Source organism: Poromitra crassiceps, assembly GCF_964638095.1.
Source record: "Poromitra crassiceps genome assembly, contig: HAP1_SCAFFOLD_444, whole genome shotgun sequence".
Lineage (NCBI taxonomy): Eukaryota > Metazoa > Chordata > Actinopteri > Beryciformes > Melamphaidae > Poromitra > Poromitra crassiceps.
Genome location: NW_028151963.1, coordinates 79,072 through 104,077, shown reverse-complemented (window position 1 = coordinate 104,077; position 25,006 = coordinate 79,072). Strand labels below are relative to the sequence as shown.

Here is a 25,006-nt window from a genome sequence, read left to right as displayed (position 1 = left end):
ACCACCTAAGGGGACCGCGCACTTTTTGTATTTTTGTCTTCCTACATGTCTCTAGTTTATATTTTGGTATGATAACCCTGCCAATCTGGTAGCTTATTGATAGTTATCACTCTGTAAAAAACCTTCTCCATAAAAATGACAAAACCCTGATTTCTGTGTATTAGTCCAGATGATATGTGAAAATCATGTTCACTTTTTCATAAAAGCATGAAACTTGGTACGCATATAGTTTGGGGCCCCGTAAATCTTCAGAAATTGAGCCATCACAAAAATGCTTCGTGGTGGCCATTTTAATTCCGCCATAAGTGAATTATGTAGTTTGCATCATATCTCCTGAATCACACATGATAACACAGAAAAGGTGATGGCTACCATATAGAACATCATAAACTGTTAAAGTAACTAATCAATGGTGAATTTAATGACGTGAGAAGGAAATCACAGTTTCTGATAACTGATGCTATAACCTCAATTCCATGACCACTCTCTGGCTAACATTTTTTGATGAGTAATTTGGGTCAGGGTTACTTCTATGGGCCTTTTGTTAAAATAGCCCCCAGGCCCCTCCCAAACATCCTGCGACTTTCTGCCAGACGGCCAAATCCAAGATGGGGTTTACCATTTTTAGAGTAAGGACGGAGATTAACAATGGTGAATTATAGCTATTTTAATTGCAAATTCATGCCTACCAAACATGGTTTAGTATTGACAATTATTGTGTTTTGAGGGTAATTTCATAATTATGTTAGTCTCGCTGGCCAGCCTCCCCTCCCTACCGGGAGAGGATAGCATCAGTTATCAGATACTGTCATTTCCTTCTCACAACGTCATCAAATTCACAATTGATTAGTCACTTTAACACTTTATGATGTTCTATGGTATCATTGTAATCCTTGACCATGAAAACGTTGGGATAGACATCTCCTTTTCAGTGTTAGCATGTGTGGTTCAGGAGATATGATGCAAACTATGCTTATGGCAGAATTAAAATGGCCGCCACAAGGCATTTTTGTGATGGCTCAATTTCTGAAACTGTACAGGGCCCCAAACTATAAGCGTACCAAGTTTCATGCTTTTACGAAAAAGGGAACATCATTTTCACATATCATCTGGACTAATACACAGAAATCAGGGTTTTGTCATTTATATGGGGGTAGGTTTGTTTACAGAGTGATAACTATCCTTAAGCTACCAAATGGGCAGGGTTATCATACCAAAATATAAACTACAGACATGTAGGAAGACAAAAATAACAAAATCGTGCGGTCACCTCAGGTGGTACCGATTTTTGCCTTGGCCCATGGACTATCTAGGACCAAATAGAAATGGAACTGTGTCACATGATCTTGCATGCAAGGTCAGTGTTTGTTACATGTATGCTAAAGACACGTCTGCTGCAATATCCCACTGATCCCTTCCTCATGTTGGTGTTCATCACACAAGCCAAGGTCACTGTGGGTTTCCTTTCTTACACTAGCAGCTTCAAATATATCTTGGTATAAACAGTGAAGTCTAAATGTAACAGAGGTATTCGTCATTGCAAAATGGCGCCATCTACTGCATACAGTAGATCTAACACCTATTTTCAGCATCCCAATGCTGCATCTGACCGTAATTGCCACGATGCAGTGGCATGGTGGTCTGCAACAGCATTGGGGTCAATTCAATCAATCAATCAATCAATTCCAATGAAACATTGGAAGTGAATTGGAATTTCAGGAAGTTTAGTGAAATTAATATTTTTTTTCTTGCCGGATATCTGAGATTATACTGAATATCATGCAATGTTAAAACATTTATCAAGTATTTAACAAGTATCAGCTAGTCAGATACACTAACTTAATTAGGTACAGTGTTCTTGAAGCGGGGCGCAGCGTCGAACGAGATCCGGCACCCAGAGCAGCAGCATCACCAGCTTTTTCTCTCTAAGTCCTGGGGGTCAACAACTAAACAAAAAAACGTAATTTAGCCACCTAAAACAACGCCCACCTAAACAAATCGATATCCGTGTACATGCACGCTCTATTTTGACAATTTTCAGCACTTTACTTTTCCGCAAAACAGCAGTTTCATTCGGCACTGCTTTTTCTCCCAACCGTACAACTACCGTATTCCTCCGCTAAAAGCCTGCACAGAGCACAGAGCCGCGGTTTACAAAACAGGAAGGCTTAGAAGAGAGATAAAACACTGACTTACTTTAGAGACAACAAGTCACCTGGCCTCTCTGGTCTGGGACGTTTTCCACAATTTATCCTGGGAATGGTGAAAAAGGTCTGCAGCCAGGGCACCCAGGCATTTAGACAGGAGGCGCATCTCTCTGCCTGTTCACTTCACTCTCTGCAAAAGTTCCTCTTCTGTATTCTCTCTGGTTCATAATTGTATCCTCTTGTCACCAAGGTGAATGGCATATCATCCTCGCTATCAAAATCACTCATAAGACAAGCTAGGAAGATCATTGCTGACCCCTCTCATGTCTTGTATTCAGAATACGAACTGCTTCCATCTGGCAGGCGTTACAGAGTCCCAATCAAGAACAAAAAAAGACACCTCAACAGATACAAATACTCTTTCATCCCCATATCAGTCAGTCTCCTAAACTCAGGTCATAGGTAATGTATTGTTGATTGTACTGTAAATTATTGATGTTTGCACTTTGGTTGTGTGTTTGCACATGTCGGCACTGGTGTGCTATGCACTATTGTTTTTTGTTGTTGTTTTTGTTATGGCACTGTGTACCTATGTGGCAGCCTGTATGTCCAAGACAAATTTCCCTCGGGACAAATTAAAATAATCTTGAAATCTTGAAATAATCTTGAATCTTATTAGGCAAATCCTTCAACTAGGCAACACCACGAGACAGACTGAACAGGACTCCCTCGTATGATATGAGATGATCTTTGCGGTTGGTGTAAACTTAGAGGCCATCTGATGAAGCGCATCACCTCACACCTCCTGACAGACTGAGCTGAATCAGTTGTACACCGGGGCAGATAACCCGCAAAGAAGTTGTGTAAACGGGTGAATCATGGAAGTTGGAAACCCTCATTAGTGTTATGCTTGCCCCTGTCTTTACCCTGCCTTTTTGACACAAAATGGCCCCCGTGAAAAGGGTGTATTGGAGCAAACGAGTCAGAGAGATAACATTAGCGTCCCTTACTTAGCCTCTCAGCTGTAATAAACCTTTGCGAGTGACTGTGTATGTAGCCTGCCTGCATGTATGTGTTTACGTCACGGGTGACGGGTCGGGCTCTTATATTAACGCGGCTAACAGCTAACGGCTAACGATGTGACAACACAGTCTGTTGAGTGGGGAACAGAACAGACAAGATGGTGTCCCAGTACCTGGACAAAGACAGTGAAGAAGATGACGGTGATGATGGCGGTGAGGAACATGTCTCTCATGGGGAAATGGTCCTTGTCCAGCAGGTAGCACAGGGAGAAGGCGATGGCTCCTCGCAGGCCACCGTAGGCTATAATGAACTGGTCCTTGGTGGTCAGCTTGACGATGTGGAACTTGTTGATAACGTAGACCAGAGCAACCACACCTGGGAAGGACAATGTCATGAGAAACTGGGTTTGAGTGTGTGTGTAACAGATTTGGGTCAAATACTGTAATATTTGCTATTTTTTTTGCCTATTTAGTTGCCAGAGTTGACCATTTAGGGCCATAGAATGGGGCTGTATCATAAAACTTACTGGCAGGTTTAGAGTAACGTTAGGGGCAGATACCGTCACGGTAGGGTGCTTCAAAATGCGAAATATTGGGAAGCGATTTGCAAATTTTGCATGACCCGTTTTCTCCATTCTTCCACCCATTTTGGTCACGGTCTATTGTAAAAATGAACGTTAACTAATGAAAATTATCATTTTGAAAAAGAGAAGATGACCATACACGTCACATAAACGTTTTAGCAGGTGCTGGAGTGTAGCAGAGATAAAGTAGCCTAAAGAGAAGGCTGCTGCCACCAATGCTCCTATATATTTATCTTACAGAGCATTGATAGGTCTTCATCAGGTGATGATCACCACTGACCAATTCATAATCTCAGTCAGTGACATCATAAACATTTGGTTTACCATGCCCAACATCATCTGCCATTCTAACATGTCTCTGCTGCCCATTGACAGATACAGACTCAGAGGCAGACTGTTGCATATGTCAAGCTTAATTAACATGTTGGTTGTGATTGGCTGTGATCACCTGTGTTGCAGCTGACTAATAACTAATGTGGATCCATCATGGTATTCACAATCATAATTCATAATTTTATGAATCGGGGTAAATTACCGTGGTGCAGATTTTGCGTGCTGCTGTTCTGTCACTGCAGAGTTTTATGAATTAGCCCTAATAAAAGTCAAATGACTTTTCTCTCTGATTGTGTGTTTTAATAAGCTACTCTATGTGAGATGGCTCCGTAGGCACTGAAGTGACCACAAACCCACTGACCGCTACAACTTAAAAACGGTTTTCCATCACAAGCTCTCCCATCACATGATGTGTGTGGCAGTATCTTGTGATGAGCTCGTGACTCTTGGCAACAACCAATGAAGTCACAGACAGACAGTATATCATCAAAAAAATCACTACAAGAGTGACGGTAGCAGCACGCCAAAAATTGAGATGCAAGACTTCAGATTTCCACTTTCTTTTTTTATTGAGGGTCAACGCGTTTCGGCATATGTGCCTTCATCAGAGCATGCTCTGCTCTGATGAAGGCACATATGCCGAAACGCGTTTAAATGCAAATTAAAACACCCTGGCCTTTTTATCTCTCTTATTCTTTTGAGCGGAGTGGAGCGGTGAGTGCGAGCGGGTGAAATCTGTATCGAGCGGGGAGCGGTCTGGAGCGGCCGTGAGCGCTGGAGCGGGTGGAAAGGACCGCTCTGGGAGCGAGGAGCGGTAATTATCACCGCTCCGCTACCCTAACCCTCTGGTGTATATATATGTATATATATATATATATATATATATATATATATATGCTCTGCTCATTGCTTAACATATTATGTACAGTACTTGCTCTATAGTGAACTTTGTGACAAACGTGTTTCATAAGAAGCTATTCACTTGACTTGTGCATAGATTATCAACGGCAGTCCACCATGACATCATGTTTCCGTTTGAATGTATATCTTAACACACCCCCGCCTGCCATCACATATACGTTCAGAACGTTTGGAAAGCACTACAGTAGAGCTGACCTATGACCCGTGCCACCAGACACAGGATGACAGTGACCGTGACGAAGGTCCAGTTCCAGGAGTGCTGTCCGTCCACCGTGGCCACGCCCAGGAAGTTGAAGATGAGCGTCTCGCTGACGCTGCTCCACATCTTCAGGAAGTACTTGATGGTGGTGTGGGACTTGTGGGATATCTTGGCCTCCACGTAGGGTCGCATCACTGCCCCGCATGCTATCAACCTGTAAGGACAAGGGACAAGATGCTAATGCCTTTTGCATCAGTTGAATGGATAATAAAGTGAGTGAACATTTGATTGTTTTATGAGATTTGAATAGTTTCCTAACTCCTCAGAAAATGTTCGCTCTTCTTTCTGAATCTAGCTTTGATGGTCTTAGTATAAAAGCAAACATTATCAAATCACTGATTATTGCTTCTGAGAATAATATGGGAACAGCAGTGTTTCCCCTAGAAAAATTTCAGGCCTGGAGGGATTTCGAAATGTACCCCGACCGCAACGATGGGGGCCCTCACTGGCAACACTAAACTTTTAGCTAACCTGTTCGCATCCATGTACGCAATGGCATCCCAAGTATCATCATACTATTATGGGATGCGATGCGAACAGTTGTATTATGGGATGTGCGTTTCCCAGGCAACGACACACGTTGACACGTTTTGGAACAGCGCTGCACGCTGGCACAATGCTCCTAAAAGCAAAATGCTTATTGTTTTTAATGATTTGGCATCTTCTATTACTGTCAACACTGTCAACACCAGCATTGTTGTATTGTAATAATATGCCATAAAGGTTTATTGAAATTTTGGGGAAAGCAGGAAAAAAAATCAATCTTTTTTCTGGCCTGGCGGGGGCGCCGTTGGCCTGGAACACACTGGAACAGGCAATCTGAACAAAATAGCATTTTCAACTCTTCTCCAGCAACAAAGGGGAACAGTGATGTCAGAGGTTACTGCATAACAAATTGCTCCAATTTCCAGCCTAAGTTCCATTCTGATCAGAAAACACACACGACAGCCAGAGAGAGACGTCCCCATCCCAGTCTGGTAACCACTTCTACTATCATGTCAAAGATGCATTCTGATCAGGAAAACACACACGACAGCCAGAGAGAGACGTCCCCATCCCAGTCTGGTAACCACTTCTCCATCATGTCAAAGATGCATTCTGATCAGAAAACACACACGACAGCCAGAGAGAGACGTCCCCATCCCAGTCTGGTAACCACTTCTACTATCATGTCAAAGATGCATTCTGATCAGAAAACACACACGACAGCCAGAGAGAGACGTCCCCATCCCAGTCTGGTAACCACTTCTACTATCATGTCAAAGATGCATTCTGATCAGAAAACACACACGACAGCCAGAGAGAGACGTCCCCATCCCAGTCTGGTAACCACTTCTCCATCATGTCAAAGATGCATTCTGATCAGAAAACACACACGACAGCCAGAGAGAGACATCCCCATCCCAGTCTGGTAACCACTTCTCCATCATGTCAAAGATGCATTCTGATCAGAAAACACACACGACAGCCAGAGAGAGACGTCCCCATCCCAGTCTGGTAACCACTTCTACTATCATGTCAAAGATGCATTCTGATCAGGAAAACACACACGACAGCCAGAGAGAGACGTCCCCATCCCAGTCTGGTAACCACTTCTACTATCATGTCAAAGATGCATTCTGATCAGGAAAACACACACGACAGCCAGAGAGAGATGTCCCCATCCCAGTCTGGTAACCACTTCTCCATCATGTCAAAGATACATTCTGATCAGGAAAACACACACGACAGCCAGAGAGAGATGTCCCCATCCCAGTCTGGTAACCACTTCTACTATCATGTCAAAGATACATTCTGATCAGGAAAACACACACGACAGCCAGAGAGAGATGTCCCCACCCCAGTCTGGTAACCACTTCTACTATCATGTCAAAGATGCAGAGGCCGAAAAACTAATGTCATCCAAGTTGCATAAGGCACTACAGCTGCTCATCATTCCACCTCTACAGCAATATTGGATTGCCTCAGGAGGTCCCTGAAGACCATCAAGGACACAAACCACCCCCACATGTGAACCACATGTTCTCCCTGTTACCCTCAGGGAGGAGATACACTGTCCCAAAAGCACGCACAAATCGCTTGAGGGACAGTTTCTTCCCGCAGGCCACGAGACTCCTTAACATACACAAATAAACTCCCAACAATCATGTAGTAGCTGTACTGCAGCTGCTACCATTACGTATGTTTAATTCTAATTAGGTCTATGCTATTTGCACCTGTGCAAACAGAATGTTTAATTATTAAACATTATAATAATTATGTTTAAATTATGTCTATACTATTTGCACCTATGTGCAGTGAATATGTCACTGTTTTTTGGCTTGTTTTATTGCTTGTTGTGTCTCTTGTTGTTTTTGCACTCATATGCCCTGCTATTTTGCACTATGTTGTAACGGAGTCTACAGCACAAGAATTTCACACGTGATACTTGTACTACGGACTGGAGTGACAATACAAATCTTGAATCTTGAATCTTGGATTGGCTATAAGGGCATGAGGGAGGGGTGAGAAAAGGAATTGACACTGGGAAGCTGTTTCATGACTCTTATATCAGGGGCTCAGGGGCTCCTGGCCTTTCAACAGACTGTCCTTGACTGAGCGTCTCCGAGGTGCTCTTTTAAGAGAGGCATTAAATAGACCAATGGCCACAGGCAGGAATGATTTCCTGTGCCTCTCCGTATTGCATCTAGGTGGAATCAGTCTCTCACTGAACGTACTCCTGTGTTTGACTAGCACGCCGTGGAGTGGGTGTGAGTCGTTGCTCATGATGGAGCGTAGCCTGGACAACGTTCTCTTCTCTGACACCGCAGTCAGAGAGCCCAGATCCAGCCCCACAATGTCCCTGGCCTTACGGATCAGTTTGTTGAGTCTGTTGGCGTCCGCTGCCTTCAGCCTGCTGCCCCAGCACACAATAGCATACAGTGCTTCCCCACCTGGTTCTACAAGTCCTGGATCTCCCGCTGATGTTTCTCATCCTTGATTTTGGAGATGAGCTCTTGGGTCAGCATCCACTCCTTCGCCCCCTGCTCACTGCAGAGGTCAAAGTAGTGGATTCTCTCCTCCTTCAGGCGTGTTGTCAACCTAAAAGAGACAGGCGAGCAGTGAAACTGTGGGTCAGGCAATTTATACATGAATGAATAAAAACAGCTTCATCAGAAGTCCTGTCGTTTTTTCTGAGTCACAAATGAGAAATGGTCTCTTGTCGTACAACCAGCACTCATGAAAAGAAATGAAAAAAGAAGAGAGACTCACATTCCCTTCAAGTGTTTTGAGTCCTTAGGTGCTTACCTGTTGATCTCTAGCTCCTGTTCCTCACGCTGTCCTTTCAGCTTCTCCAGACTGCGTTTCAACTGGATGTTCTCAGTCTGTATAGATAGATGGTTACAGAGTGAGATGAGAAACAGTAAATGTACAGTATGAAATAGGCCACGCCCATCACGGGGGAAAAGCACAGTTCATTTCCACACACCAGTGTCATTTTCCTTGAATTAAACATAGCTAAAAGCTGTTGTGTGGTGGGCTGCGCAGACAACAAATGTAAAAAAAAATCGCCAGTTAACATTTTTTTGTACTCCCAAGGAAAACAAGGAAGCCATTGAGAATTGGCAAGAAGAAAAATGTGGATGTTGCTGTCAATGAAGTAAGTTGGAGTGTTCATCTTCCGCATATACAATATTTTTGTGCAACACCCGACCATGCACGCGACATAGGAGGAATGCCAGGATTGGAGGGGAGATTGTGTTTTCCCCCGTTTTGGGCGTGGTTTCTGAATGATGGCACGCTCCGCAGTGTCTCTATGGGGGGGAGGTAGGTGGAGTTTAACAGTTTATGAAAACTCATTCAAATTCATGTGTGCTTCTTCATGCTCTACCTTGCTGTTCCAGCTGCTTGGTCAGCACGGCCACATCCTGCTCCATCCGCCAGTTGCTGCAGGCATCGGTCATGAGCAGAAGGTCATGGAGAGGAGACCAGCTGCCACTGGAATGAAGGCAAATTAAAGTATTACATTTTAATGCCAAATATTGTTCCAACTGTAGGGCTGTCCCAAATACTAATTTACCTCTGGATTCAAATGCTAGCCCTACATTACGCCCTTTGAAGACATTTGATAAATCACACAAGCTTTCAGATCAAGTCCAGAATTATACCTGGTTGAAGGAGAAGGCACTGTTTCACAGAACCATGTCGCTGGGCGGTGGGCTGGGAGCTCTGGCTTGTTTGTTAACTGTAAAAAGATTGAAACAAAGTCATGACATTTAGTCTAAAGACAGGTAGGTAATTTTTTATTTATTTATTTCAGGGACAGTGCAACATTAATGAACATTTGCATGTAAATGTGCCGGATTATAGCCTTAGCTAATTTCCATCCGTAGTCCCTCGACAGGTGAGGTACAAAAAAGTTTAAAAAGAAGAAATAGAAAAATTAGTGCATACATAGGGCAACTGACAGGGGTGCAATGTAGGTGACACATACATACACATAGGGTAAAAAGGAGAGGAGACATACATATACATGAAGGAGGCATTTAACTTTGCAATTCAAGTGGGCACATACAGACCTTCAATTCCGGTATGTAATACAAATAAAACAAAAACAGGAAACATTAGGGACATTGACCAAGGTAGACATAGGACTTACAAGGATATATATATACAAAAACAACACATGAAACAAAAGGGTTTAGATATGGTCGCAGTTTTGATTTGATCTGAGCCATGACTTTAACAGCCCCTTAAAGGTGTGAAAACTGCTACTCTCTCTGACTGACATTGGTAGGCTATTCCACAGTTTGCTACCCCTGTAGGACAAAACATTTTGTCCGACAGAGGACCGTCTCAGAGGTAGTTCACAGTCACCTCTCGACGAGCTTCGCGTGGTGTTCTGGGTAGCTCTCCGTTTGATAAAGCATTCTAAAGGAGGTGGTGCTAGCCCATGAAGGATTTTATAAATCATACAGGCAATTTTAAATTTTTTATAATTGTCAAAGCTGAGGAGCTTGTACTTTAGAAGTATATTGCAATGATGGTAAGATAGGTTTCTTATCTAAAATTTGCAGGGCCTTTTTATATAGAGACTCGACGGGCTTCAAGGTGGTTACTCCTGTGAAGGACCAGTGAGGCAGTAGTCTATATGTGCAAAAATCATTGAATGGAGAAAGGTTAGAGCCGCACTGTCAGTCAGAGATGCTCTAATCTGCCTAAAATTGCAGAGATTGAATTTTAGAGTGTTCGATACCTTTTTTATATGACTCTTGAAAGAGAGTCATATAATAATAGCTCGTAAAATAACAGGTTAGTGATGTGAGTGACCCACTTACCCAGCTGTGAAGTGACTTCAGGCCCATGGCCACGTTAATTAGCATGGCTGCCATTTTCCAGTTGAACTGATGAGTTGTAGGAGTTCACTTGTTGGTTTGCAACCTGGCAATGTAAAAAAATATTTAATTATAATTAATGTGAAAATCAACTTTTCTCCATCAGATATAGATCAACACATAAGCACAGTGAAACTATAAAAGGCACTTATAGGAACATGTCCACATATATGTGAGTCACAGCACTAAAACCAGGGTTAGTCAGCAGCATGATAATCGCATTCTGAGAAACATTCAGTCAACAAATGAACTACGGTAACTACATCAGATTTCTCAAGACAGCCTGACACGCCCACACAGTCCGCGGGAGAAAATACACTCTAAAAACTAATTGATTCTCATGACTTTTGCCATGACTGTCAAACCTAAATTTATATACTTTGCGACGTTCATCATCGTTCAAATTTGGCTGGTGGCTTATTAACATAGGGTCCTGTGATGTGATGAACTCAAAATGCTAAATAATAAAGAAATATTTCTGGTTTCCAGGGACTTTAAATATCAACAACTAGCCAACAGATATTATTAAAGCTGGTGGGCTTCATGGAAAGAGTGTGACTCGGTTGACCGTTATATCAAACTGGTAATTCAGTGTCGTTTTATTGCCACACAACTAACGTTATTAGCTCACAACTAACAACTATGTTCCAGGTCATCTCAAAAACAATGCAACGGACACAGCGTAGCGTTACATTAGGCCTTGGCCACACTGATCCGTGGTGTCTGTCCGTGTGCGTTCATTTCTCTGTTCACTTCCATTCATTTTCAATGACAGCTGTCCGACTGTCCGTGGAGTACTCAGAAGCGTACGTATCCAGAAGATTTGCATACGTTTTGATGGACAGAAAGTTGAAGAGGGATGAACTTTTTCTGGATAGACGTATCGGATGGTCGGATGGTCGGATAGTCACTGTCCGTTTAGCCAATCAGAGTCGAGGTCTCGAGAGGAGGCGTTCCGAGATTTGTTTCAACTTTTCAAAGAAGATGCCGGCCGAGGCGGTGAAGGAGGCTATAATTAATGCTGTGTACACCATCCCGCTGTTGTCCAACGTGCCACATTGCTCTTAAAGGGCTCGCGCCGCATTAACTACAGTAATAATCACATGGGGGGAAAAAACACATTTTCACATGAGTGGGGCACGCGCAAATACCACCGTGACGTCACGATGTACCAAATCGCCCATTCATTTGAGGGCACAAAAAAAAGCAGGTTTGAACCCATAGAGGGAACTTATGCTGCTGAAATGATAGGGGTTTGTACAATTTTAACAGATTGGTCACAGATGTGGAGATTTTGACCAGAATCCTTCACATACCACCCCAAAAGCCATATATATTGGTTAAAAGCTGAAAAAGGTGTTTGGGGGTTTAGTCCTGCTTTAACTATACTTACTAGTTTCAACTACATTTGCTGGGCAGTCATTATTGGTGTCTACAAAAACAACATTTTGATTGAGTTAAAGGCTACAATGTAACAATGAGAACAATTAGACTACCATAACCTGAACATTACTGAATTTAGTTCATTGATACACAAATTTCAAACCAACTCACTAAGTTAATTTGAACCCAAGTAGCTGCCAAAATAATGGAAGCATTCAAGTAATTGAGGGATGCATTATTATAGAAAGCAGGCTAAATTGGCACCCCCCAATGGGGGGAAAATCGACAGGATGTTTTATTTTATTATTCTCGTGAATTCCTGCCCAGCTTGATCTGCTCTGTGCTGCTTGACGTGACTCTTGAGAGAAGCTAAAATACACAGGCTGATTTGTGGAGCAGAGCGGAGAGCCGCTTCGGGGACGCCTCTGGTGGACACAAGTATTCACTAGACAGGCTACGTCCGCTACGTCCGCCTCATCTCGCTGTCGTAATGCAACGTTTCCTGGTGGAATCTCAATCTGCCCGGCTGCCCGGCAGAGACTTTAGTCCCAAAAGAGAAAAAAAACTTGAATGGATTTGCATCAAAGGAGATTTAGAAGTGAGTAGACGCAAATCCGTCTGAAGAATAAGTAAGTAGACGCGTCTACCTGCGTTTAACCAGACCGTTTAACGTCTCACATTCAAAGCACTTTATACTCCCAGAGCTGGCGTAAGCCATATAAAAACCCTCTGGCTTTACCCAAAATTAAAACGTCCAGAGTTTGTGTCTTTGAAAACAAACTGCTAAAGCTGCGTTCACACCGACCTATTAAAATTTTTCGCTGGCATCGAGTTTACATACAAAGTCAATGCAAACGAGCGATTGAGCGTATATTCGCCCGGGAGAAAAATCGCTGGGCGTCCGAGCGACAGAGACAGAACGATAGGGCGAAAATACGCCCGAGATGAAATATCCCAACTCGAGCGAAATTACGCTGGCATCAGTCGCTCGCTGTTCAACGCTGATTGGCTGCCGTGTGAGAGTGAGTCAAGGATCACACTGGCTTGGAACAAACCGCTGGTTTATTGTGTGGCAACAAACTGCATTGACAGCTGATTGACAGGCTGACAGCTGACATGAAGTGAAGTCTGTACTACCGGTATAGAGCTCGCATTAGGAGCACGCTGATAGGCTTAGCTTGTAAACAACTACGGTGGCTCGGCCTCGTAGTGGACAAACATCATGACATTGCGTAACGTTATAGCCCCCACATGTCCGTCAATTATTGTGCCTGTTGACGAGCGATTTAAACAGAGCGACAGAGCGATTCCAAAGGGTTGAATCGAGCGACAGAGAGAAAAATAAATATCTCGGTGTGAACACAGCTTAACCAAGGCCAAGACAATAAGCACGTTTCCTTCACAACAACTGGCCAGGTGGCACAATTTCATCTGTTTTCCTCTAGGAGGCAGCCAAACTTCATTTGTCTGAAACATCAAAGCGCTATAATGAAGAAAATGTGAGTTAAGGTTAAGTTCTGGTCCCACACCGGCCCGCCCAGTTGTTTAGTGGTGGAAAAAGCTGAGTGGACTTTCTAGCGGTCTGCAGAGGGAGTGTGTTTTACCCGCATTTCTTCTTCTGGGTGTGTCTTGCTTTGATGAGGGCCAGGATGGCTGCTTCATCATAGTGGTGGTTGCACTTCTTATTCTTCATGGGATTCACCATATCCACCTTGAGAAGCATAATAATGCAATTAGTAAGATAGAACCTAACGAGTGGTTGTCGACTCAACATGGGGTCTGGGGACCATCAGGGGGTCCCCAGTAAGCTGGTGATTTGTTAAAGTTAAACATTTCATTGACAGGGTGGGTCTGGGTAGTGTAGAGGTATAATAAGCACTCGCCTACCACCACGGAGACCCGGGTTCAATTCCCGGGCAGCGGTATTTTCGGCGTGCTCAAGACGTTCCTACAGACACAATTGCCCGTGTCTATCGGTGGGAAGCCAGCGGCGTATGAGTCCTGGTCGCTGCACTAGCACCTCCTCTGGTCAGTTGGGGCGCCTGTTCGGGGGGGAGGGGAACAAGCTAGTTCACACGACTTCATCATCTGTCAATAATGCCCCGACCCACCTCATCAGGTAGGACTATGTGAACATGGGTGAAAAGACGAGGGTAGTAAACATTATCCAGCTGTTTGGGTGTGTTATCGTCAAAAACCCAGTCTAGCATCATCTCTGTTGAAATTTTACTTCCAGGCAGGGGGGGGATATTTAGTGATTTGGGGGCAAGTGCAGCAGACAGATAGTGTCTTGCTTTATTTGTATTTTGCTTTCCCTAGCTGAATGTTGGTATTGGCAGTGGTAGGAGATTTAAATTCTTATATAATGCTGGATATTTAAATTAATAATAAAAACGCACCCATTAAGATTTTGCACCTTTTTTTCTTTCTCCAACTCTCTTTCTTATAGTATATAAATAATCTGATGCAAAAAACAATCGGGACACCCTCCACGTGAACATGCAAAACGGAGGGTTAAGGGCCAAGGGGTGACTTATCATTATGAGAACATGAAGTAGCTATGTAACGAACCTCCCGTGCTGCCGACAGCCTGCTCTGTTTGCTGTCCGAGTGTCCGTCACATAGATAACATCTCCCGCTTTATCTCCCGCTGCTGTTTGTAATCGATATATGGCCTTATTCCATACAAGCAGCAATTTAATTGAATCGTCCATAATCTTGAAATCAGATCATATCTCTATGCTAAGATAGGCTGCTACGCTACAAAACACAACAGACGGAGTGAACTCTGACCTGCCCCGGGTGTGCTTCATGAGAAGAAGCGAGAAGCGCTTCTGTTTGGTAACAGAATAAGAAGAGAAAACCACAGAAGAAGAACATAAGCACATCTGAGGTTCATTACATAGCTAATTCATGTTCCCATAATTATATAACAACCAACTGCGAGGTGACAGAAAATATGTTATTTACAGTGTGAACGACATATGCCCCATTTACGCCTGTTTTGGCCAGTTCCAGGACTCTACTTGGATCTGAATATCTTCTAGGGAGATCAGAATGAAACCAAAGTTATTTGGGCGAGTAAAACATATTTTAAGCTGGAAATAAGGTCTGGGGTGTAAAAAACAGGAATTCTCCTTTAAGAATGAACAATAGAGCGACTTGTCAGTGGGACGACAAAGACGGGAGGACGTTCACCCAAGCCTTAAGTGGGGGGTTGAGTCAGTCAGGGGGTGAGTTCCTCCATGGCTCCTCCTCGCAGGGCGCTGGACATGGCCCTACTGCGGGCCAGCCTGGAGTTGGAGGGAGGAGAGAGCCTCATGGAGCAGACCAGGGCTCCCACCTCCTCCTGCTTCTCGTCGTGCTGGAGCCTCATGGAGCAGACCAGGGCTTCCACCTCCTCCTGCTGCTCCTCGTGCTGGGACAGCTGCCGGTTGAAGGCGATAGCGTGCGCAGCGAACTGGGTCAAGTCTTTGGTGCTGCTGTTCCTGTCAGGAGAGAGAAGGGAGAAGAGCATCTGTAAGATCATGGATGCCTGTCTTTAACTAACTCTTCTGGTCCGAAAACGCCTACTGTCCGTTTGGAGTATGAAGACAAACAGTTTTGGGGACTCCAGAACGGGAGAACTCTCTCTCTCACACACACACACACACACACACACACACACACACACACACACACACACACACACACACACACACACGGTTGAATGCTCTCATTTAGGACACTTCATGCCCAAAAGAACATGTGGGGCCAAGTAAAAGTTAGCTTTCCTGCTCAGGACTAGACAGGAAGTGGTGCGATTTTGCTGCGTCAAGTTACCTACTGTAGGAGTTAACCAGGGTGAGACAGGAAGTAGAGCGATTTTGCCTTCAGAGTAAAAGCTTAGATTGTGAAACTTTTTTTCAGATTTCCCCTCCATTTGTACTTGGCCAATTTCCCCCTGCTGCCCAGGGTCACTGCTCCACCCTCTGCCAATCTGGGGAGAGCCGTAGACTAGCTCCATGCTTCCTCCAAGACATGCCAGCCGCTTCAGGACACATACCCTTAATCTGGCTTCCCACCCGCAGACCCATTGCCCGACACCCGACGGTAACCCGGGGGCGCGAACCTGCGACCCTCATGTTGGTAGGCAGGGAATCTACCGCTACACTACCCGGACGGCCTAGATTGTGAAACTTTTGAGAAAAGTTGGAAAATAAAGCTGGGCTGTGCAGAGCAACAGAAAAGGTTTGAGAGGTATAAAAGTATAATGTAATAGTATAAACGCACCACACATTGTCCAGTCTTCAGAAAGTACGGTAATACAATTATTTATGTATTATGTATTAATTAATTTAATTTAATTAATTAAAATGTATTTATCAATGTCCTTTGTTGCTCTGTAAAGCACTTTGCACAAGCACTGACAATTGTTTAAAGGGCTTTAGAGATGAATTTGACAGTTTTCAAAGCTATCTGCTTTTACCTTTGGAGAAAATGAGGAGTTGGAAGATCTCTCTCTGGAGCATTCTGGGGAAATGAAAACACCAGCATGGGTTCTTCATGTACACTTTAACTTTTAAATAACCACAAAATAAAGACTGTGAAATAAACTCCTAATTGTATTACTAATAAATGCCACTGGATGAATTAGAGTACCAGTAGTCATGTGTAAATACAAGTTTAGAAGACACCTACCCCCTGCACCCAGGGGTGCTGGAGGACCTGAGCAGCACTGAGACGCAGAGTGGCATCCCGGACCAGCAGCTTGGATATGAGGTCTTTGGCTCCCTCTGAGATGTGAGCCCAGTCCTTGTCTGGAAACTCATACTTGGCCCTCCTGGATGCTCTCAAACAGGTGACTCTGAGGAGAGATAATATCCCAGAAAATTGGTTAAAGCCCCAATCAGTAAGATTTTTGACATTTTTTACTGAAATATAACAGCTTTTTATTCACAGGACATGGTAGATTGACTTTTAATAGGGAGACCCTCGTCTTTATTTATCCCACACCGCCCTCCATTGGCCAGCACTGGGACTAAGCAGTTTGTCTGTCACGTCCCGTAGCAAGAAAAAAGAAAAAAGAGAAGCATGCGCTGTACAGCGGAAGCGCTGTGCTCATGAAAACGAGGAAGTAACTCGATTCGGATTTGCTACGAAAATGATGTTTCACCCGATGTCACAACATGTACATAGAGCTTTCTGGCGCTGTGTTTTGTTGACTTTGAACAGCGATATCGTTATCGATACTAATGCACGCAGAGGGCGCAGTTGGAAACTTACTGAATGGGGCTTTAATATTGTTCATATATCACAGTTTCGTAGTGTTACAGTCATCCCCCTTTCGCATGTAGATATGATCAATATTTATGTCTATTTGTTGTGGCTGTTCATCTTTTGATCTGCTCTGCTCATTTAGAAGGATATAGAGGCACCCTTTATACCTCTATATCACCTCTTTGTCCGTATGGTGCCTTTTTGTCCATACGGGGCTGCCATAGGCGTACTTAAAATGGCGTCTGCCTCGGCCCTCGAGAGGTCAGTCTGGTACGCACAACCACATCACCTGTGGACAGTTAATATTAGTGTCTGTCTCATTTTGCTTTGCTTTGTCACGTCTGTCCGGTCTCGTGTTTATGGGACGTCTTTGATCACGTGAGGACGGTCCTGGATCCCCTCACGTAGGATGCTTCTGGAGGCCACATCAGCTAAAGCCTCCAACCTACAGTATAGCAGACTCCAAACTAATTCAACCCTACTCAACGCATGCCTACATTCACCCCATTCACACACACATTCATACACCAGTGGCGGCAAGCTACCATGCAGGGTGCTGGCACAGCCATCGGGAGCAATTTGGGGTTCAGTGCCTTGCACAAGGACACTTCGACGTGTGGACTGGAGGAGCCGGGGATGGAACCACCAACCTTCTGATTAGTGGACGACCCGCTCTACCTCCTGAGCCACAGCTGCCTACATAATATGTTATCTAGACAGAAAGAAAAGTTTTCTGTCAATAGATGAGTTCTATTTAGAAAAGGTTCTATTTGGAAAGGAACATTTCCCCCCCACAAAGACACACTACCTTCTAACGGTGCAAACACACTGGAAATGGAAGCATGTGGATAGTTTAATTTCGGCGTCCTTGTTAACGGAGTAGACGGACCACACCGGCCGTGGCGTGGCACGGGGTGGGACCACACCGGCCGTGGCGTGGCACGGGGTGGGACCACACCGGCCGTGGCGTGGCACGGGGTGGGACCACACCGGCCGTGGCGTGGCACGGGGTGGGACCACACCGGCTGTGGCGTGGCACGGGGCGGGCGGCTCCTGCCCTGCAGCGAGCGTTTCTGCGTCTGGCCTATTTTTGACACGAGCGGTCACGTGCAGCCAGGCATGAAGTCAGTACAAGTTGTGACATTTATCATCGTTTTCAAAGACTCGACTCACGTATGCCCCTGGGTTTCTGTTGCAGTAGAGTGTGAGGGGGCTGTTACAGGAATAAGTGATTTATTTTTCATTGTAGCTATGTAGCTAGAAATATAACCATAAAGCAGTGGTTTATTTTGGCCTTGAAGGCAATAATAAGCTGAAACATAATTTAAATGTAATGTAACACCCATCTATGTTTTACTATCATTACCATCCATTTGCAGATTGTGGGTTTGAATACAACATTTCTAATTCTAACCAATAAAGACTTGTTTGGATTAACAAGAACTGTGATAGTTTAAAAAGCTGACCACCAAAGATCAAATGTATACCAACCACCTACTACTCTCCACCTCTTAAAATGTTATAGACTTGGGAATGTTGTTCCTGTTTTTAATTTAAGAGCAATTCTTATGCTTAGGAATAGGGATGCACCGATCCACATTTTTCACTTCCGATCCGATTCCGATACCTGAATTTGGATATCTGCCGATACCGATATTATTCCGATACCGATATTTTTCTTGAATATACAGCATAGGCAAAGATTTGGCCAATTAAAGATTTTTTTTTAAATATAGGCCTACCTTGCAAAAAGCAGACAAAATAAAGAAAATATACAAGGCAAAGAAGGATAGTATTATACATGGGCCCGTGCTGGAATTGCAAAAAAAAAAAAAATATATATATATATATAAATTCTGATCCGATTCCGATCCGTGAATTATGTCGGTATCGGCACCCGATACCGATATTGGATCGGCCCCATCCCTACTTAGGAAGCTTTGTGAAGAACAGCCTAAAATCTGATGGCCTCACAGTGAGCTAATCCCCCCCAAGTCAACCTGTAACTGAGCCATGTAAGCCTGATTCCTCCCTCACCTCTGAGGAAGTAGAGGAGGATCTCTTTGAGCATGGCTTTGTGGATCTCTGGGTGAGTGATGGAGTTCAGCAGCTTCCTCTTTTCCTCACTGGCGAAGATGAGCTGCCCCAGCTTCTGCCTGTCGATCTCCCCGCTCTCCAGCAGGATCTCTGGGCCGAAGTGGTCGACGATGCGGCAGTAGGCAGCACTGTGGGGCTCCACCACTGTTACCGAGGCACGGGCAGTGAGAAGTTGGTGCTTAACAAATGCCACTTGACATCATACATGTCACATAATTACCGTACACACTAGCTAAAGCCAACCTCCCAACTCAAGGTAAACTGCTGTACTGTTGTACTGTCTTGTCTTCTTAATAGGGGTGTCACGATACACTCAGTTCACGATACGATACGTATCACGATACTGGGTTCACGATAACGATACGATACGATACGATTTTAACAATATTTTTTTTAACTTGAATAATGACAATATATGACTGGAAAAGTAGTATTTTATTTGAAATGCACAAATACAAAACATGCTGTTGTGGGAAATTGTTATTACAATAACAACTAGAAAAAACATGAGATTGGAGATAATGCTTATCTTGAAATAGAATGAGTTACACCGTCACTTAGATTTACTTTGAACTAAAAGGTTTCTCAGCAGTATAAATTCTCATTATGCATCTTCAGTTTTTCTTCAAACTCAAACAACAAGACTTTTCTTAGTCTATTTTTTATGCATCTTCAGTTTTTCCTGTCAAGTAAACAGTTTTGCCAGAAACTCAATTGAATGGTTTCTCTCCTGTATAACTTCTCATGTGTCTCTTCAGAGACTTGTTCAACTGAACTACTTTCCACACATTGAACTTCAACAAACAAAGACGTTTCTTTGTCTATTTTTGGAAAAAAAAAAAAAAAATTCACGATATGAGATTTCATCTCAACGATACATATCGTGACGTTTTACTATCGCGAAATTTCGTGGGACGATATATTGTGACACCCCTACTTTTTAATCACCTAATGTCTAGTTTTAACACTGCCCAATTGTCCTATGTCTTTTTGCTGTTATGTTGTATTGCACACTAGAGATGTAACGGTATGAAAATTTCACATCACGATTATCGTGACCAAAACTATCACGGTTATCGTCATTATCGAGACTCACTGAAATCATTTTACGACGTTTTATATTGAAAACTCGGACCCAAAAAGGATTGATAAACTCACTTAAATCATTTCTCCAAGGCTGCACATTTGCATCTGGGAGAAGGTTGCCAACTTTGGTTGATAATGGACAGTATTTACCATGTTTTTCAACACACTGTAATCACGGTACCACGGTTTTATCGATAATGAAAATTTGAAACGGTACGGTATCATAAGGAATTTTATCATGGTTATCATTAAAACCGGTTATCGTTACATCTCTCTCATGAAGATTTGTTTGCCGACGGGGAGAAAGCCCCACGTGATAGCCACCCGTCAATCTCTCTGTCTCTCTGCTCAACATGTTGTAGTAACTCCATTTTATTTTGAAATTCAGTTGACTTTTCCATTTCCGACGGATATTGTGCGTTTTTCTTTCATGGCTTGACAGAAGAAGTCTGCCTGCACGCGCCTTGTCGGCTTCAAAATAGAACTCACGCCTATTCGATAAAATCGGCAAGGCATAGGCAAGGCGTGGGTACACGCAGGGTTCACGCTCAGGCGCCCGGTGTACACAGCCTCGTTGACTAAAACGGACGCCTATTAAAAAGCGTGGGTAAAGGCAAGGCATAGGCAAGGCTTGGGTCGTCGGTGTGAAACCAGCCTAAAGGTGGATTGCTGTGAAAGCCCCACCTAGTGTATATATACAGACACATAAGACACATGTTTAAAACTTCACACAGAAAGGTGTGTGTGTGTGTGTGCGTGCGTGTGCGTGCGTGTGTGTCTGTCTGTGTGCGTGCATGTGTGTGTGTGTGTGCGTGTGTGTTAACCTTTCTGAAGTCCAGTGTGTCTAGGTGGTTGGGGCTGATCTCTCTGAGGCCTGTGTCCTCCTCCAGCTGGACACAGGTGCTCATGCTGTAGCCGTCGGCCTTGACCGTGAGAGTGAGCACCTCTGACTTCCCCTTCACCCTCAGCAGCAACCTGAAGCCCACAGGGCCCTCCTGGCTCAGTGTCAAGGACACTGACAGTGACACCCTGCATCCAAGAGTTCACAGCAGACGACAAGATACATCACTCTACAATGACACCCTGCATCCAAGAGTTCACAGCAGACAGCAAGATACATCACTCTACAATGACACCCTGCATCCAAGAGTTCACAGCAGACAGCAAGATACATCACTCTACAATGACACCCTGCATCCAAGAGTTCACAGCAGACAGCAAGATACATCACTACTCTACATGGCAACCTGTTGACAGATCTGTCTGCTATCATCACACATGTACGTCATCTACAATAGCAGTTCAACTGATAGCTGGTTCATGAAAGCTTTTACATTTGCTTTAACCACCCAGGCTAAATGTACCGGTATAAATGATACGTAAATATATTGTATATATATTTTATTTTTTATACACCACAAAAGCATGTTTAGTTACACTGTGTGTATTTGTGTGTGTGTGTGTGTGTCTGTCTGTCTGTCTGTCTGTGCGTGCGTGCGTGTGTGCGTGAGTGAGTGTGTGTGTGTGTGTGTGAGAGTGAGTGTGTGTATATGTGTGTGTGTCTGTCTGTGTGCGTGTGTGTGTATTAGTGCCATGGACCTGTCTTTGGGTGCCACTGTGCCAGTCATGGGCTGCACTGCCAGGCTGTGCTGCTGGTCTTCACAGTGGAGAGACGACTGCAGGACAGAGAAGTGGTAAGGCTCCTCCTCTCCATTCACCACATAGACTGTCTGCTCTACTCGACGACCTGTGGAGCAGACACACACGAGCAGACACACACACACACACACATGAAACACACACAGACACACACACACAAGCACAGACACACACACATGAAACACACACAAGTATAAGCAAGCATGCATTCAGGAGGAGTGTCTATGATCTATGTGTCTATGATATGATGAGTGTCTATCAATCATTGGCCACATTATCTGTCAGTGTGATAGTTGTTGCCATAGTGATGGATGAGCCTATAAACATGTCCGTCTTCCTTTCCAGAATAGGATGCAACCAACACTTTCTCCTATTTTTACTGTACTTTCTATGGATCTCTCAGATCATAAACGCTTATTCCCTCTCTCTCTTTTTGTTTGTTTGTTGTTTTGTTTGCACAAAATTGGTACACCAGAATGTGAGAATGTCTCACTGCATCCGATGACTAAGCTTCACATGTGGAAAACTGAATTCCCACACGAATATTCAGCAAAACCGTCTTGCATTTTCATTTCCCAACGGGGCAAAAACAGTTATGCATAATAATAATAATAATTAATAATGATTAATTCACAATAGAGCCTTTCTGTACGTGTGTGTGTGTGTGTGTGTCCGTCCACACCAACAAGCAGTTCTCCCAGGTCGAGGCGGGCTCTGTCCAGGTAGACGAGCGGTTCTCTAGAGGTGCCCACCCATAAGAAGGGAACAGACAATGACAGTGTCTCAATCATGAAGTTCCAGAAGGACTCCACCACACCCAGCTGCTCCGCTACGTACTCCAAACACATCTAGACACAAACACAGACAAACCGTATGGGTGGTGTAGAGGTAAACACACTCGCCCACTGTACCACCGCAGAGACCTGGGTTCAATTCCCGTCACAGCGGTACAGTACTTCCGGCTTGGTCAGACATTCTACAGACACAATTGGCCGTGTCTGTGGGTGGGAAGCCAGTGCTAGTCTACCGTACGGCTCTCCCCAGATGAGCAGAGGAGGTGGAGCAACGACCGGGACAGCAGGGGGAAGTGGCAAAGTACAATTGAGAGGGAGAGGAAGAGAGGGCTGCCCTAGCTGCCTCCACGTGAAGGCTATTTCATTGCTTCAGCTCAGTGGGATTCTAGATTAGATCTTCAGCATCATCACAGCTGTCAGCCTCCAGGCTCACCTCCACCTTCTTCCCCGGCATGATGCGACCACACGGGGTGAGGCAGTGGAACGGGCTGGGGCCTGAGTCTTCACACCTCCACTGGAAAGAGTAGGCCTTACTGGTGGGGTTCAGCACGCTGAAACGTCTGAGGAATGGACAGACAACACAGGATTATAAACGTATAACGTTAGAGAAAACAGCCATCAGCCATGCCGTTTTATACAAATGTATTGCCAAATGCTTTGGGAATCAAGCTTGGTCAGAAAAGGTCTACTACATTAACTAGTTATGCCTGCATCTCAATAGCCCTGCTGCTGCCTGGTTGTATTTGAGACCTTTTGACGTGAGTTGAGCGTTTTTATTGGGGGGAGAAAAAACTCAGACTAGTCGACTAGTAAAATTCACTAGTCGTGAATGCCCTACTGTAGGCTAATGTAAATATGTGACATGAGTCACATGATTTTAGATGGGTCAAAGTCATATTTCCGGTGTATCTTGTCCATTCTATGACCAGACGAGTTGTAATATATTATCATGTCATGATGTTTTGGGGTCATTGATAAACCAGATTGATTCTGTTATTTTTCTATTTTTTTTTTGTTAGTGCTATTTTACAATGAAGTCAACGGGGAGAGGCTTGTGTTTTCCCCCTAAAAGGGGGTGGGGCCTAATAAAAGGGGGCGGGGCCTAATTGCCGATCTGATGTATTCCCTTCAAAGTCCTACAGACACACTGAGCCTAAACATGATCTACTGCTATGCATTCACATCATGTTCAAAGTCCTACAGACACACTGAGCCTAAACATGATCTACTGCTATGCATTCACATCATGTTCAAAGTCCTACAGACACACTGAGCCTAAACATGATCTACTGCTATGCATTCACATCATGTTCAAAGTCCTACAGACACACTGAGCCTAAACATGATCTACTGCTATGCATTCACATCATGGAGTCCTACAGACACACTGAGCCTAAACATGATCTACTGCTATGCATTCACATCATGGACACTACAGACACACTGAGCCTAAACATGATCTACTGCTATGCATTCACATCATGGACACTACAGACACACTGAGCCTAAACATGATCTACTGCTATGCATTCACATCATGGACACTACAGACACACTGAGCCTAAACATGATCTACTGCTATGCATTCACACATCATGTTCAAAGTCCTACAGGCACACTGAGCCTAAACATGATCTACTGCTATGCATTCACATCATGGAGTCCTACAGACACACTGAGCCTAAACATGATCTACTGCTATGCATTCACATCATGGACACTACAGACACACTGAGCCTAAACATGATCTACTGCTATGCATTCACATCATGGACATTGAATGCTGACGTGTTCAAGCCTGGATCTCAGAGCCTAAATCGAATGTGAATCCTCTCAGGTGTGATTGTGTACCTGGTGGCCGGTGTGGTGAAGCCAACAGAGCTGAACTCTATGACCCATGTGTTGGGGTCCAGGGAGGAGCCCCTGAGCTCGGGGGGGCAGCGGTTATCACTGATGTAGTCTGAGTCGTCCAGGTCGAAGCCACACACTGACAGACAGGGGGCGTCGTCCCCATCCTGCAGGTTGGGGATACTGGAATAAATGGACACAACAAAACACACAGGAAATACAATCACAGGTATGCATGA

General features: G+C 44.2%; 1 protein-coding gene across 1 annotated transcript in view; it reads right to left on the bottom strand.

Moving 5' to 3' along the window:
* LOC310771224 (uncharacterized protein) overlaps window positions 1–14,026 on the bottom strand; it is a gene marked incomplete at its 3' end in the record, with an annotated part of 28,558 nt that extends 14,532 nt beyond the window's left edge. The window contains exons 1-9 of the mRNA XM_083663881.1: window positions 13,912–14,026; window positions 13,629–13,735; window positions 10,585–10,687; window positions 9,415–9,491; window positions 9,138–9,244; window positions 8,555–8,631; window positions 8,200–8,347; window positions 5,203–5,420; window positions 3,343–3,545 (exon numbers count right to left, since the gene is read on the bottom strand). Of these exons, the coding sequence (XP_083520007.1) occupies window positions 3,343–3,545; window positions 5,203–5,420; window positions 8,200–8,240 (462 nt within the window). The remainder of the gene's footprint in view (window positions 1–3,342; window positions 3,546–5,202; window positions 5,421–8,199; window positions 8,348–8,554; window positions 8,632–9,137; window positions 9,245–9,414; window positions 9,492–10,584; window positions 10,688–13,628; window positions 13,736–13,911) is intronic.
* Between the last annotated feature and the right edge of the window lie 10,980 nt (window positions 14,027–25,006).